Raw genomic sequence first — 16,648 nt, 5'->3', positions numbered from 1 at the left:
GCATTTTTTGCCAAAAGCTAAATGTTTAATTGGTAAGTATGTTTGAGTAGCTACTGTACGCATTGTATTGTCTAAAGAATGATGAGAGGACACAAAGGAGATTTCATTCCTGCTTCTTAGATAAGATACAATAAAAAGGAAAAAGAACAACAACAACGCAATAAATAATGAGGAAATCTAACAATTATCATATGCATGACATACCTTGGATTTTTCATATCTTTTTTGGGTGCGTAGTACTGAGAATTCAATCCAGGGGCATTCTACCTCCAAGCTACACCCCTCACCCTTCTTTTATTTTCTGTTTTGAAACAGGGTCTCCCTAGGTTGCTGAAAGCCTCACTATCTTGCTTAGGCTGTCCTTGGACCTGTGATCCATCTGTCTCAGTCTCTCAAGTACTGAAATTATAGGTATGGGTCACTATGCCTGACTGGCTTTTCATATCTTGTTTACTTCTCAGAACAATACCTTGAGGCAAATGAGCAACATATATGATATTCAGCCACTATGTAAGTAACATGATTGGTACCCAAATGTATATCTTTTGGACCAATTCCATAGAAATTAAAGAGATAAGGAACTAAAAGGTCAGGTTCCCACAACAGGTATGATGTTAGTGTTGCTGACCACTGTGTCCTTAGTACCAAGAAAAATGGGCAGCACAGAGAATGTGTGATGCCACTTCTCCCTGGGAGAGAAAGTGTGGTGTGGAAGAGAAGAAAATGGCCTGGTAAGAGAGATCTTAAACTGACCTTAGAGCTGGTGATCACTAAGATGCTTTTGGCTCCAAAATGTGCCATGATTCTGTGGGTAGAATGTGGATAAATGGATGGAAGAAGAAAGGACAACTCTAGAAAGAGAAGCATCACTCCGCAAAGGACTGGCACTGGAATAATAGGGGGAATTTTAGGAGGCAGTGAGGCATCTTCCTGGGATGTCAAGCTTGAGCAGGGAATAATTAAATAAATAATGCTAAAATGAGATGGATCAGATGAGGCTATATTATAGAGAGTCATAAACAAGAGGTTCAGGAATCTGGCTTCCAGCTTTCAGTAAATGGGAATAATGATGTAGTTCTTAAGCACAGAGGTGACCTAGTAAAAGTAGCAGAACAGAAGCTCATGAAAACTGGGATTTTTCAAAATTGCATAATAGTACTCTTACCCTGAAGATCTTTCATTAAACCATGCTCATCTCAAAGACCTTGTGGCATGAGCAACAAGCACAACCTCACCATAACAGCCTTCTGCACTGCATCCAGCTCAAGTGTGTGTCTCAAGAACATTTCCTGGCATTACACATGAAGGAACTGTCCCCCCTTCTCCCTTTCTTAACTTCCTTTCAGGCAAGATTAATTCAGTGCCCTACCATCCTTAGGCACAGACAAAAGATAGAGCAAAAAAGAATACAGTTCCCCATCTTGTGAAGTTTACAGGTTAGTGGAAAATTATCAATTAAAATAATCCATAAACTAATAGGAAACTGCCACTCTAAAGAGAGCCCTGGAAAGACCTTCTAAGAGAAGGGTTTGGTTTTGTGCAGGAGGCGAGGGCAGCCTTCCTTAAAGAAGGGAAACTGAAATCTGATAGAGTCAGGAGTCACCTGGACTAGGGAACTCAGAATTCCAGAAACAGAGAAAGGCTGGATGAAGGAAGGATGGCGGCAGCAGGGAGTGTGAAAGGAGGGCCTGGAGAGGGATATGAGTAGCGTCTGCGCAGAAGAGGCCTGGATGCCTGGTTGAAGAGGTTTTTTTTCTGTTTCCAAAGAGCAAGCAGTGAGAAGTCACTCAATGCATATGAAAAACAAGGGGTGAGATGATCAAATACGTTGTTAAGTCATTTTGTCAACCCAGTAAGAGTTCAAATGACAAAAGATCCTGGGATGGTGCAGAAGATGGGAAGGGCCCAGCAGAGGCAGGGTCAGGCCAAAGAAAATGGAGATCGTGAAGAAGTGAAACTGTGAATACCTGAGGGAGGGCACAGGACAAGGAAGACGGCTGGAGGCTTATTGTTAAGAATACAGCATATGCAACCACTCACCTCCCATTTAGCTGTACTTTTTAAAATGTATCTTAGGAACCAGGGTATAATTCAGTGGTAGAGTGTATGTTTAGCATAACCAAGGCCATACTTTTGATCCTTAACACGAAAAGAAAAAAAAAAAACTTAATTAAAAACTGACAAAGATATGACAGACAGGACTGATTCTGGTAACAATGAACATATGTTACATCTATGGGAGAAACTTTCTCTGTGTGTCTTGCGCTGGGGATCGATCCCAGGGCCTTACACATGCTAGGCTAGCTGCTCTGCTGTTGAGCCACACACACAACTGGGAGAGAAACTTTGATGAAGAGCAGGATGTTCACATGGTCTTCAAGCATCTCCATGAAGATAGGTAATCAAATGCTGAGAAACACTACCAAGGGAAAGTTTGTCTCATTCAAAAAGTTCAAAGCCATAAAGACAAAGAAAGGCTGAGGGACTTGTAACATGACCTATTACTCTCCCATTGATGCTATGATGAATTACCACACACTTGGAGGCTTAAAGACATACAAATTTCTATTTTATAGCTTTAAGGTCAGAGGTACAAAAGAGCTATGCTAACATCAAGATGTTCGCGAGCCTCTCTCACTGGGTCAGAGGCACAAAAGAGTGAAGGTAAAATCAAGGTGTTTATGGGGACTGTGTTTCATGGTCAAAGGTACAACACGGTTAAGCTAAAATCAAAGTGTGTATTGGTGCTGTGTTTCTTATGAAGGTTCTACAGGAGAATCGCTTGTCTTTCCTAGCTTTACAGCCTTTCAGTGCTTTTTTGGCTTAGGATTCCTGTCTCCATCTTTTTATTTTTTATTTTTTTGGATTTTTTATTTTTTTGGATTTTTTTTTTTTTTTTTTGCGGTACTGGGGATAGATTCCAAGGGCATTATACCTCCCAGCCACACCCCCAGCCCTATTTTTTATTCTTTATTTTTGAAACAGGGTCTCACTAAGTTGCAGAGGGCCTCACTAATTAGCTGAGGCTGTCCGCGAACTGCGATCCTCTGGCCTCAGTCTCTCGAATGCTGGGATTGCAAGTGTGTGCCACCATGCCCGGCATCTATCTCCATCTTTAAAGTCAGAACAGTAATATTTTTAAATCTCCTGTTCTTGCCCTGACACACCTGCAACCTTTTTATAAAAAGCCATGTAAATTAGATTGGCCCCCCTCCCATCCAGAGTAATCTTCCTATCTCAAAACTCTTAATTGAATCACACCTGCAAAGTCTCTTTGGCCATATAAGGTGATATAGCCATTGGATAAAACACATTTGGGAAGCTATCATTCACAAGATACCAAAATGCTAATCATTATCCTAGATGGGATCTAACATACGTAACTTACTTTAGGAAGATAATAGAACAGACATGCATACACAGACAGCAACTGATAAAGTAAATAAGGCACAACATTAAAAATAAGTGGATCTACATTAAAGGTCGTATGGTATTCCTTGAATATCCTTGCAACCTTTCTATAAATTTAAAATTATTTCCAGCCGGGCGTGGTGGCGCACGCTTGTAATCCCAGCATTCGGGAGGCTGAGACGGGGGGATCGCGGATCTCGGACAGCCTCAGCTACGTAGTGAGGCCCTCCACAACTCAGTGAGACCCGGTTTCAAAATAAAGAATAAAAAATAGGGCAGGGGGTGTAGCTCGGAGGTCAAATGCCCCTGGGTTCCAGTCTCAAACCCACAAAAAAAAAAAAAAAAAAAATTCCAAATAAAAAGTTAAAAGAAAACTGTGGATATATAATTTACTTTAATTAAAAACAAAGTCGTTCTTGCTGAAATAAGCAACTAAGGGCTCAGGTAACGTTACAGACACTGGAATGAAGGCAGATGTGCCGAGCAGATGCAACAATCCACTTTTTGTCCTTTCTACAATAACATTACTGGCAAATGAAAAGGCCCAGAAATGATTAGGTATTTTTAAGGTTAAGGAGTTAAAAGAACTCCTAGCTATCTGGCAATATTATAGTTTTTGAAGATTTTAAAATAGAATCGGTGATTATCGTTGGATTTAAATACCAGCTGGTCCATCCCAGCCTGTTATTTGTGAAAGAGTATCTTCTAGGTCATTTTCTATGAAAGCCCTTAGGAAAGTAGAGGAGGTACTCCTTTTTTAGGAGTACCTAGCTGATTTTAAAAATAAAAGTAAAAAGTAAATATTATTCTAGTCCAGAGCTTTTTTTTCTTTCTTTCTTTTTTTTTTTTTTTTTTTTTCTGCCTGGTGCCTCCACAGAATTTCACAGCTTTGGCCCTAGAGAATCTTTGGGCACCCACTCCCACTCCACCCTCTATTGTTTAAACACAAAAGATAAGGCAGCTGGGACTCTGACCACTGACAAATAATCAGAGGCCTCTCTACTGGGACACCCCTCTGGTCTTGGCAGAAATAAACATTTTAAAATGAAGGTAAAACAAAGGGTGAGACCCCCATTTCTGCCCAAAACCCCAAGCACAGGCTTGTTTTTCTTGCCAACTGTAAAGGCCAAGAACAATGTTTCTCCAGTAGTTCCAGGACAGCGTGCCAAGATCAAATAATAGCGGACTTTCCTCAATTACACAAACATGCACAAAATATGTGACCATAAATCGACTTTATTTTTACAACTCTGGCTCTTGCTATCACCAGCCAATACTGAAATCTATGATTTAGCGCCATCTGTGATTATACCAACACAAAATGATCTCCGTTATGTGCGGTTTAACACTTATTTTGCAAAGAGCAGCAGGACTGCTTTTAGTAAATTTGGCAATCTCCATCCTAAAGGCTGCAGCAGTCAGGAGCAGAGCTGGGTCATTGTGGCCAAAAGCTTCTCTTAGGCAGTTCCTCTGCAAGGTAATTCTTCAGATCCCCACTCTCTGCCACCCAGGGTTAAGAGTTAGATAGCCTGGAGGTTTCCTTTTTTTAAGACTGTCACTTTCCATTGTATCACCTTGGGCAAAACACTTCAGGACTGTAAACCTCAGTGTGTCATTTATAAAAGAGGGATAATAATAGCTCTTCTACCTAATTCACAGGGATTTTCTTATAGGAAAGAAAAAATCTCCAAAATCATATTGCAAATGGGAAGGTGTAATTAAAAGGCCAATTTCTGATTCCCTCACTGATGTATGGGTATCTCTTATAGTGTCCAGCAGGCTCTATAGTTTTTTAACCAAATACTTTTTTTCAAATGACTGGATTAAAACACTTTCACACTGCTATTTTACATCTTTATTTTTAGAGAACGCCCCCTACCCCAGTAGACTTTGAGGTAGGATTGAGAACAATTTATTCAGTATGAAGATTCATATTCTAAGGCATTCTAAAAAACTTTAGGTAGTTTGTGCTAAAACATTTAGTAATTAAAAGAAATATAGCCTCGGCTATATTTGGAATTGATATGAAAGCACTGTAGTCTTTAAAAGGTATTTTAAAGCACTTGGTGATGGGCTTAAATTGGTAATGATTTTGATTGGCTAATCCACAGAAATTACAAAAAAAAACTGAAACAACTTGTATAAAGTCAATGTGTAATAAGTATTTGATACATTATAGAAAGATGAGAGTTGTAGAAAAGAGAGCAACCCAAATGATTTCATTTCATTTATTTATTTTTTATCTTTTGTTACTGGAAATGGAACCCAGTGGCATCGTACCTCTGAGCTATATCCCCAGCCCTATTTTATTCTTTTTCTTGAAATAGATTCTCACTAAGTTGCAGTAGGCCTCACCAAATTGCTGAGGCTGGCTGCAAACCTGCAATCCTCCTGGCCTTGGTCTCCAGGTATTGGGATTACAAGCAGTACCACTACACCCAACTCCAAATGGTTTTAAGTGTATTCCAGGAACACACTTAAATTGAAATGAATCAACATGAATAACATGTCAAAAGCATCACGAAAAATATAAGCAAGTTCCAACTTAGTATTTACACTGAATTTAAGTACTCAAAAAGCTCTGTAGCTTATCTGTTTGCATACTTTGCAGTATACGACCAGGTAGGATGACTAAACATATGTTTATGTTCTATACAACTCTGGGGGATGTTGTCCTCAGCCCCAACACCTGAAACAAGCATTGAAATAAAAAACATTCTGGCTCAGAATAACTGTTACTACTAAGAGACAAAACAGGGAGCAATGTGTTAGGGGAGGAGGTATATTTGAAAAACTACTTCAAAATGGTAATATTTGTAAGGCTCTGTGATTATTCTACACACATTACATTACTCTTTATATGTGAAATAGTTCTTAATGTATGAACTCTGATATGCTATCATGTCCTGATTTCAATCATAGAGCATTATAATTACATACTATATATACCATATATTACACTTTTATTATAAGGTTCAATTGTACTGCTAGTAAGCTCAATAATAAAATATTGTGTATTCTTAAATAGAAAAATGTTTATGTAATTTTATACACAAGCCTTTTTGAAGAATGCTTGAGGGGAAGGAGAAATCCATAGCTAGGTCTAAAAAGGGTAATCTTATTTCCTTTGGGAGTACCAGGTTAAGACACCCTTGTGCTGAAATTCTCACTGATAAAGTTTAACAGTTGCTTGAAGGGAAAAAAATACTTTTGAAAGTCAAAATTCCAAAGATATCTTCTTCAAATCTTGACAATTAGTCAAGTCCTCAACAGCAGATAATTTCCTATCTCAGTGTGAATGATCCCACCTCGTCTGTCAGAATGAAACTCAGTGAGGTACAGTTTACATACCAAAACGTCCATCCCGGTGACATAGTTGAGGGTTATCAGATAGTCTTTTGGAAGATTTGCCACCTACAGAAACAAACGAACAACAACAAGAAAAGAATTCCTTGAAAAAACACTCGTACACATCAATTAATCATAATACTCATCTCCATTTCCCTTTGAAGTCAAAGGCACCCTCCAAATTACAAATTCAGTTATGGGTGACTAAAGTATGACCTACTGAGTTTTAGAGACATGTTATGAATTTCAACTTTCATCGGCAGTCTTGGAATTCCCCTCTGGGACTATTTTATAACTTGTTTCTCCATAGAATTAGTAATAAAGTATGTTTTTCTATTACTGATTCTCCAAGTATGGACTGCAAAGTGATGTGTCAGCTTCGACAGGGAACCTTCTAGAAATGCAAATTCAATGGGCCATACCAGACCTCCTGAATCTGACTTTATGCTCTCTAGTGATTCTGATGTAGGCTCAAGTTGGAGAAGTTCTGTTGTGTTGATCCCCCCCAAAATTCAGTAAAACTTCAAGAAAAATGTCAGTAGAATTTCATGCTACATGTAACATGCAAATGCTTTATAACTTAAATAATTTAGAAAGACTGAGTTTTGCAATATAACTGTATGCCCTTGGCAGAAGCCTCAACTGTGCCTAAATTCTTTGAAGAAAATGCGTAACATATTTACATCAGCCATTCTGCATAAATAAATAAGCAACAGATTTAGAACAAGAGAATTTGGAACCAATCTAAACTCTGAGTAAAATTTTTTTCTATTGTAAAATGGAGGTCAAATTACCTATGTCAGCCGGGCTTGGTGGCGCACGCTTGTAATCTCCCGCGCTTGGGAGGCAGAGACAGGAGGATCGCGTAGGTTCAAAGCCAGCCGCGCTGGCTTAAGAGACCCTGTTTCCAAATAAAAAAGTATAAAATGGGTCTGGGGGTATAGCCCGGAGGTAGAAGGGCTTCCAGAAACCCCAGTACCACCAAGACAAAACAAAACAAATTACCTATGTCAAATGCTCATTTAATAGTTAAGTGAATGGCAACAAATCACTGAAAATATTCAACCCATGTTCCTCATTGAAAACTAGATAGAAAAATTATTTCAAAAGCAAATAACCTCTTCATCCTTTCTATAAACTTCATTTTTTGTGTGAAGAAAACTGAGATCATGTGCATGTTTGCAGGACTAGGTCATCTTCTACAATCCTTCCATAGCATAACCATATACGCCTTCTTGGTTTTAAGAGCTCCTGAAATCTGAGGACGGTTTTGTGAAAATGATCCAGGAAAAGATCTAAGTAGTAAAAAAAAAAAAGAGCCTAAGTAGTAAGCAGTCCCACTGCATGCGTCCTTCCCCTTACAGTGGTGCTGTCTCCTGCTCATGCTAGCCCTGAGCCCACACACGTGGTCTGACTTCTGCTTCTTCATTTCACTTTGATGATGAAATAGTAAAATTGTCTAACACAGCATATTCACTGTGTACCAGGTACTGAGCTCGCTAAGGACTTACATTAAGGGATTAAATTGCATTGTCACATCCAATCCTCAGATCCCTCTATTTAACAAGGGATGAAACTAAGCCTCAAAAAGGCCAGGGAACAAGGTCACATGGCCACCTGATGTGAAGTCTGGACTAGAATTCAGGTCCCCTTGACTGCAGAGCCGCCCCTGTCTCACGGCATCACTTCACATTTTCATCTGCTCTCTGGACACTTGTCCTGGATATTGTCGGTCTCCACCAGTATTTCTCTTAAGGCCAAACCCAATAAAATAACAGAATTCTCACTGCCTGCTGGAAATGTATCTGGGCAAGTTTTTCATTTATTTGGGGGATTGACTCTATAGTTCTTTACATTTAACTTTCTTCTCAAATTTCCCACTATGCCTCCATAATCTGTTTTCTTAGTCTCCATCCCCATCTTTAAAAAGCAAAATGATCATTTAATATAAGGCTTGGTGACAAAGCCACAGCGGACACCTTTGCAGGGGTGAATATGAGACCGAGCCACCACATTCCATTTAATTATGAATGAATTATGTAAATTGAAGCCACTTCACAAGGAGAAAAGTAGCAAAAAGTGGCAGGTATTCTAAACACAAAATGCTTAACAATGTAGCCTATTTGTAAACATAATTTATACTCTTTAAAAATATAAAGTCAAGCCGGGCATGGTGGCGCATGTTTGTAATCCTGGCGCTTGGGAGCCTCAGCTGGCTTAAGAGACCCTGTTTCCAAATAAAATCTAAATCGGTCTGGGAGTGTAGCCCAGAAGTAGAAGGCCCCTGGGTTCCATCCCCAGTACCACCAAAAAAAAAAAAAAAAAAATATATATATATATATATATATATATATATATACACACACACACACTCATAGTCTATTACCATAGTATTAATAAAATTTAGAAGCAGAGTATATACACATGTATATGCGTATATACATGTATGTGATGGCATATGTGTGTATGTATGTATAGTTATACACATACAGGGCAAAGAAATTATAAGGGACATGCTGACTAATTCCATTTATGAGTAAATTATATTTAAAAAATTGGCTCAAAGAAACCAATGACAGCTTATAAGAAGTTCTCTGACCATAACACTGAACTTTCCACACTGTTTTCCTTGGGGGATATGTTTCTGCAGTAAGATGATATACTGATTTTTCATTTCTAATAGGACTGAAAAATTAATACTATTTTCAAAAACTCCTTTACAAGTTATAATAAGTTTTTACATGTAGTCTCTATTACAACCCCTTGAGACACATCTTATTAAGCCTATTTCACGAATGAGGACAGGGAGGCTCAGAGAGGTTAACCAGCATCTCCAAGGTCATAGGCCTCTGGAATAACTCCTGGAGGGAGAGTGCCAAACCCTGGCTCTGTGTGTTGGTGCTCTGCATACGAAATGGTTTCCCCTTTACTATTTTCTTGGCTTCTATTGGATCCTTTCCAACTGCATTGAGAAGAGAACTCAGAAAATCAAGTTGTAGCATTTATGGTCATCTCACAAATTATAATACTTTTTAAGCACATTTGATATGTTGAGTAGCATTCAGAAAGTACAAATACCCTTGTAACAAATTCAGTGTCTCTGATATATATTGATCACAGTGGGAAGTTTTATAGAGTAGAGGAAGCCTTTGGCCTGGAACATAGTAGATGTTTCTTTGAGACACTGAGTTTGATTTGGGGGTCAATAGCACAGGTTCTAGAAACCGATGATAAGCAGACTGCTCCAGATGGATCCTGGCCCGGAACCTGCCAACACAAAGGTCTTGGGCAAGTTACATCATCTACTTTAGACATACTCTCCATGTGTGTAAAATGAAAATTAAAATCTAGCTAATAGTTCTATAAGGATCAGATAATGTGTGAAATACTGAGTGCTTAAGCAAGATATATAAATATGAATGTCAAGTTCCTATGAATATTCTTTGCAATGGGTGGAGTATTCTAATACAGAAGAGTCATATGCAAAGGCAAAGAATTGAAAGCTCATAATATGTTAGGGAGACTAGATGGTTAAAGATACAAGAAATATACCAAGAAAGCCATACGAGACGGGCTTCCTGAATGCTGGGCTAAAGGGACAAATGGAGGCAGCAAGGTTCAGTAGGAACCGTTCTACTGCCAAAATGCTACAAAAAGCCATGCAGTCCTAAGTACATCGCATCATCTCTGCAGACCTTCAGCTCCTTGTCTGTGAAATAGTGTGAACTAGATAAGTACTAAAAATTTAGTCTAGTTTAATTCTGTTCTAAAAACAGTGGTGCATGAATGTGATCAAGAGGGAAGAAATACAGAAAATTTAGGATCATTAGCCTAGAAGAATTGATTGTGGGAGAAAGAATAGAGAGAGAGGCAGAAGGTTAGAAGACTAGTGGTAAGTGCTGAATATGTGTTAAATGCTTATGCAGAGACTGGAAGTCTCTAGAAAAGCAGGAACCAGGCCTAGATTTCATGGATGTATCCTGTTGGTAGGCTTAAATAGCTAAGTAAGTAAGACCACCCATTTTGAAAACAAATATATTCTATTAAAACAAACCCAGGGCAAAAATATAAAAAAAAAATAGAAAGAACTGAATTGAGGGAAAAATTTACCAAAGGCCAAATTATTTCAATGGACTTTGATTCTGAGCACTAGGATGTTAGTAATATGTTAGATTATAGAATGCTTCTTGATTATGGGTAACTTTACTAAAAGGGCCCCATTGGCTGTCTTCTTTGGATGTTTTGAGGACTGATCATACTTAGTGACACTAGAAAAATCTGCAAATTAGAAGAATATTCAGAAATGCTGTCAACTCAGCCATGAAAAAGCCTACAAGCCAAACTGGGACTGGCTGCATGCCACACCCTGCAGGTATTTGGGCTCAGGAAAAAGAACTCAAAGTCAGAACACTTAACTCCCTCACTATGTCACTGATCTAAAATGTTTGGATCTTGTGATTTAAATGCCATCGAGGTCCTAAATCTTATGAAATCAGTAGCCACCTAGACATCTGTGGCAAGACCTTCCTAGTCTCAGTTGTCTCTCCCGAACCGAAGGGAGAAATAAAAATGCAGTAGTGACTCATGATTCTCTTGACACTATTTAGGAAATATTGAGTGTATATTAACCTTTCCAGGAAAAAAGTCAGGTTTTAAGTCTCCTAAGTCCCAGCAAAGTTGCAGAATCATGGTATAGCTGGGAGGAAGCTCAACCTTCTATCTAAAAATCACAGTTCACTAGAGTACAGCAGCTGACTAAAATGCTGCTCAGCCTTCAGAACAATATGGGGAAAAGGCTTTTTTGTTTCTTTTGGTGAATTATCTCCCACTAAGATCAACTAAATATCTCAATAACTAGGTGGATCACCTTTGGTTTTCAAAGGTATCTAGATGGGTTTTGTTTTTTAAATAATAACTCAATTACTGATTTAAAATATATTAAGATGGCAACTTCAGAAGCCTTTTTTAGATCAGATTTTTTTCTGTCTTTCTTTCTTTCCTTTTTGGCACTGGGGATGAAACCCAGGGGTATTCTACCTCCCTACACTCCCAGCCCTATGTTTTTATTCTCTATTTTGAAACAGGGTCTCACTGAGTTGCAAAGGACGTAAGTAGCTGAGGCTGTCTGCAAACCGTGATCCTCCTGTCTCAACCTTCAAATGCTAGGATTACAAGCATGCACCACCATGCCGGGCTCAAGATCAGCTTTCTTTAGTGAAGGATACCTCATTTCTTTTCAAGCAGAAGAGAATAAAAACATTTTCTGTCTATTTCCTAGTGCTGTTTTGAACATGATTTGTCCACTTCAAGGCTCATGTTGAAACTTAATCCGCATTATGAGACACTGAGAGCTATGACCCGGTGAGACCTTTAAAAGGTGATTTGGGCTCTTAATCTATTTGTTTAATTAATAAGTTAATGGATTGTCCCAAGTGTGGATCTGCTATAAAAACCAGCTTGATTAGGTCTTGCTCCAACTGACTCTTGCCAGGTAACACACTGTGCCTCCTTGGGACTCTGCCACAAGAAGGCATCACCAGATGTGGTCCTTCAACCTTGACCAGAACCATGAGCCAAAACAAATCTCTTTATAATTTACCTAGTCTGGGTCATTGTGATATTGGCAATAAGAAACAGACTAGGACACATATACACAACTTACAATGATGATTCCGATTAAGTAACATTAATAGAGCTTCTACAATATGATAACTTCCTAATTACAAAGAGATAATTTGCCGACCATGGTGATGCACCCTATAATCCCAGTACTTGGGAGGCTGAGATAGGAGAATCACGGGTTTGAGGTCAGCGTACAGTAACTAAGCAAGACTATTCAGGGAATAGATGCAGTATGTTACAATGATATAAACTAGGTGAAATTTTCATTTGGGAAAGCATTATAATATGAACTGGGTTCTTGTGCTCCAAAGACAGGGATTTATGGGTTCAAACTTCCATTCATCTTTCTGTTTCTCGGGTGATGACAGTCAAGTTACTAGTCATCACTAGAAATTAAGTTTCCTAACAAGGAATAAAAATAATGGTCTCATAGAGTTGTAAAAACCAAAGGAGACAATCTATCAAAGGGTTTTTCATGGTGCCTAGATACTCACACCATAGCTATGGCTTTCAAAAGCCCCAGGGCAGCAGACTTGATATGTAAGTGGTTTATCTTATAAAGGAAGAACAATCTTTTCTTGGAAGGTTCATATTCTTTCTTTTTTTTTTTTTTTTTTTTGGTGGTACTGGGGTTCCTGGAAGCCCTTCTACCTCCGGGATACACTCCCAACAGGCTACACTCCCAGACCTATTTTTTTAACTTTTTTGTGTGGAAACAGGGTCTCTTAAGCCAGCGAGGCTGGCTCCGAACCAGCACGATCCTCCTGTCTCCGCCTCCCAAGCGCGGGGATTACAAGCATGTGCCACCACGCCTGGCAGAAGGTTCATATTCTTGGTAAGATAGCAAGCCACCTAGACAGTTTTTATATATTATTATTATTATTATTATTATTATTATTATTATTATTATTATTTTGGTGATATTGGAGTTCCTGGAGACCCTTCTACCTCCGGGCTACACTGCCAGACCTATTTTTATACTTTTTATTTGGAAACAGGGTCTCTTAAGCCAGCGCGGCTGGCTTCGAACCTGCGCAATCCTCCTGTTTCCACCTCCCAAGCACGGGATTACAAGCGTGCACCACCATGCCTGGCTATAAATATTATCTGTAATATATTTCTGTCCTTTCTTTAAATACTAAAAGTCCTCAAGTCAGTTTTAAATAAAAAAAATTGTACTAGCTGCAGGTGCAGAAATTAAAATGCTAAATACTTGCAAGTATAAAAATAAATTTTAAAAACTATTCAAACTATTGTTCTTCAAAGATCAAGTGATATTTTGTGATACCTCTTCTTCTAAAGAGAAGATAGGCACATTCCATTTGATGAAAAGCTTAGAATCCATCTAGAAATGAGGAGATTCAGAGACTCAAAACCTTCACTTTGATGCAAAGTGAAAACCATATTACTTGAAGAAGAATAAAAATCATAAATTGCTGGTAGCATTTATGGCATACACCTATAATCCTAGTACTTAGGAGGCTGAGACAGTAGATTGCAGAATCTAGGCCAGTGTGTGGTAACTTAGGAAACTTTGTTTCAAAATTAAAAATAAAAAAGGCTGGAGTATAGCCCAGTAGTTTAACACCTCTGGGCTCAATCTCTAATACAACACAAAACAAAACAAACCAACAAGCAAAAAATGGAATAAAAATCATAATGAAACAAAACTGTCTACTTAAAATGTTAAAATTTATTCTCTGTGGATATATTTATCACCTCCCATTATATTTACCTCCAAGGTCATGTGTTAATATAACCAACTTAAAATAAGTGCCTACCAAGGACGAGAAAAACAATTAACTTTTTTGTTCCAATTCTATCCTACTGACTCGTGGACCGACCTTGAAAAGAGAACAATTTCACCTTTATTATATGGTGATGAGATAGCAAACTACTTTTTAAAAAAGACAAATTATTTCTCACAGATATTTAAAGACAATATTTTAAAATAAAAAGCCACATTTAATTAAATCCCCCTAAATGAAAGGAAAACATCATCGCATATGAAAGGAACAGGGAAAACAAATAGGAAAAACTAATTTGAACTATTTCAATATTTGGATTCCTCCTTATACGAACACTGGCAAGTATTAAAAGCTGCCCTCTAACAACCCATGGATACACGTTTTTAGGGTTCGATTCATTCTCTTCCCAGATACTTGACTCTTTCCTTAGGTAGGTCTGCATTTGCCATTTAAAACAAGTCTTGCCACATATTTTAGAAACAAAGCAAAATGTTCTGTAAATAGATGAACTATTATGCTAAGTAAACATGCCAGAAGGATTTCAAATAAAAACCGTGGGGACCTTAGGGACAGTACAAAGTGTCCAAGAAGAAATTAAAAAAAAAATGTAAAGCCATAAATCATGTGCTTCTGTGACATGAGAATCACTCCAAGCAAACAAACATAAGGTCTGTGGGCACAGCACAAACCATCACCTAATGCAAGGGCAGGAGACTGGGGCAAATACAAAGGGTTGATCACAGCGGAGACACTGCTTTGGGTACCAGGCAAAAGCATCTTGTCAGCTCACTTTCTTTCCCTCAAATACAATGTACTAGCCAGGTGCAGTGCTGCACACCTGTAATCCCAGTACTTGGGAGGCTGAGATGGAAAGATTGCAGGTTCAAGAACAGCCTCGGGAATGTAGCAAGATGCTAAGCAACCTAGGGAGATCCTCCTTCAGAATAAAAAATTGGGCTGGGGTATAATTTGGAGGTAGAACACTCCTGGGTTCAATACCCAGCACCACCACTACTACTACTACTACTATTACTACTACTACTACTACTACTACTACTACTACTAATAATAATAATGAATGCAAAGGAATAGTCACAGAAAAGATGTTACTGTGGGCATAAGGCAAAAACATGCCCTCCCACTTTGTTTCCTTCAAATACAATGTACCAGCCAGGTGCAGTGGTACATGCCTGTATTCCCAGTATTTCAGAGGCTGAAATGAGAGGATTGCAGGTTCAAGGACAGCCTCAGCAACTCAGTGAGATCCTGTTTCAAAGTACAAAATAAAAAAAGGCAGGGGGTATTGCACAGAGGTACAGTGGCCCAGGGTTCAATACCCAGTACCTGAATAAAATAAAATGATATGTACCAAGGTTGTGCTTACAAAGCAAATTTTACTTATTCTAAACAACCTCATTTAGTCCAGTCATTACTGAATTGTTCCAAGAGATACAGCCTGAAAAAATTTCATCATGGAATAAAATAATTTAAACCTGAGAAGAGTTCACTAATACCTCTAATTTTGGGGCCACAGACTTCTGTGAAAAGTGATAAAAAGCTGTGCATTTTCTTTTCAGAAGTGGACACAAAGGACATGAAGGACCAATTTAGTGTCCCGTGTGCAGCCATATGAGGCTTATCAGTCCTAGATGAAGAACTATTGATCATGTCAATGTTCCTCATTTTAGAAATCAGAAAATGGAATCCCAGAAAGTGTCAATAATTTGTCCAGTCGGGTAATCTTGCACAGCTGGTGTACAAACATCTGCTATTTCTGAGTTCCATTAAGATGTTTTGCCACACTACTTTGCAGAGAAATGCTGTGAGTGTTTTTATGCATAAAATACAACAGTTACTCATATTGTTGTTTGAATTAATAAAATTTTATGGGTTTTTTTGTGATGCTTGGAATTAAACCCAGGAGCATGCTACTTCTGAGAAGATACCCCAGACCTATTTTGTGTGTGTTTAGTACTGGGGGTGGAACTCAGGGGCCTTCAACCTCCAGGCTATATCCCAGTCCTATTTTGTTTCTTATTTGGAACAGGGTCTTGCTAAGTTACTGAGAGCCTCACTAAGTGGCTGAGACTATCCTCAAAATTGTGATCCTTCTGGCTCAGCCTCCCACCTACTAGGATTACTGGCATGTACCACCTCGCCTACCTCTATTTTATTTTTTTTATTGAAAACAGGGTCTCACTAGGTTTCTGAGAGACTTACTAAGTTGTTATGGATGGCCTCGAACCTGTGATTTTCCTGTCTCAGACTCATTAGTTCTGGGATCACAGGTGTGTGACATCAGGCCTGGCTTCAATTAATAAAATTAATGAGTATAGAAACACTTAGCTTCCTTTAAAGAATATCAACAACAACAACAATAACAACAACAACAACAATAACACACCATCGAATCCGTTATGGCCTGAGTAATGTTACAAGTTCCAAATTTCATCTTGTGGGATGCTAGTTGAAAACATTAAGGTCCCTACAGCCCATATGCACCAGCTGAGATTCAGTAT

At 38.5% G+C, this 16,648-nt stretch overlaps 1 protein-coding gene across 1 annotated transcript in view; it reads right to left on the bottom strand.

Annotated features, from left to right (window-relative positions):
* Positions 1-16,648, bottom strand: part of KITLG (KIT ligand) — a gene marked incomplete at both ends in the record, with an annotated part of 71,974 nt that overhangs the window by 24,575 nt on the left and 30,751 nt on the right. Inside the window, one exon of the mRNA XM_080704822.1 lies at positions 6,763-6,825. Within this exon, the coding sequence (XP_080560948.1) occupies positions 6,763-6,825 (63 nt within the window). The remainder of the gene's footprint in view (positions 1-6,762; positions 6,826-16,648) is intronic.

The sequence above is a fragment of the Muscardinus avellanarius genome (assembly GCF_963383645.1).
Source record: "Muscardinus avellanarius genome assembly, chromosome: 11".
NCBI lineage: Eukaryota > Metazoa > Chordata > Mammalia > Rodentia > Gliridae > Muscardinus > Muscardinus avellanarius.
The sequence above is the reverse complement of the archived record's forward strand: the minus strand, read 5'-3'. Positions and strand labels throughout refer to the sequence as shown.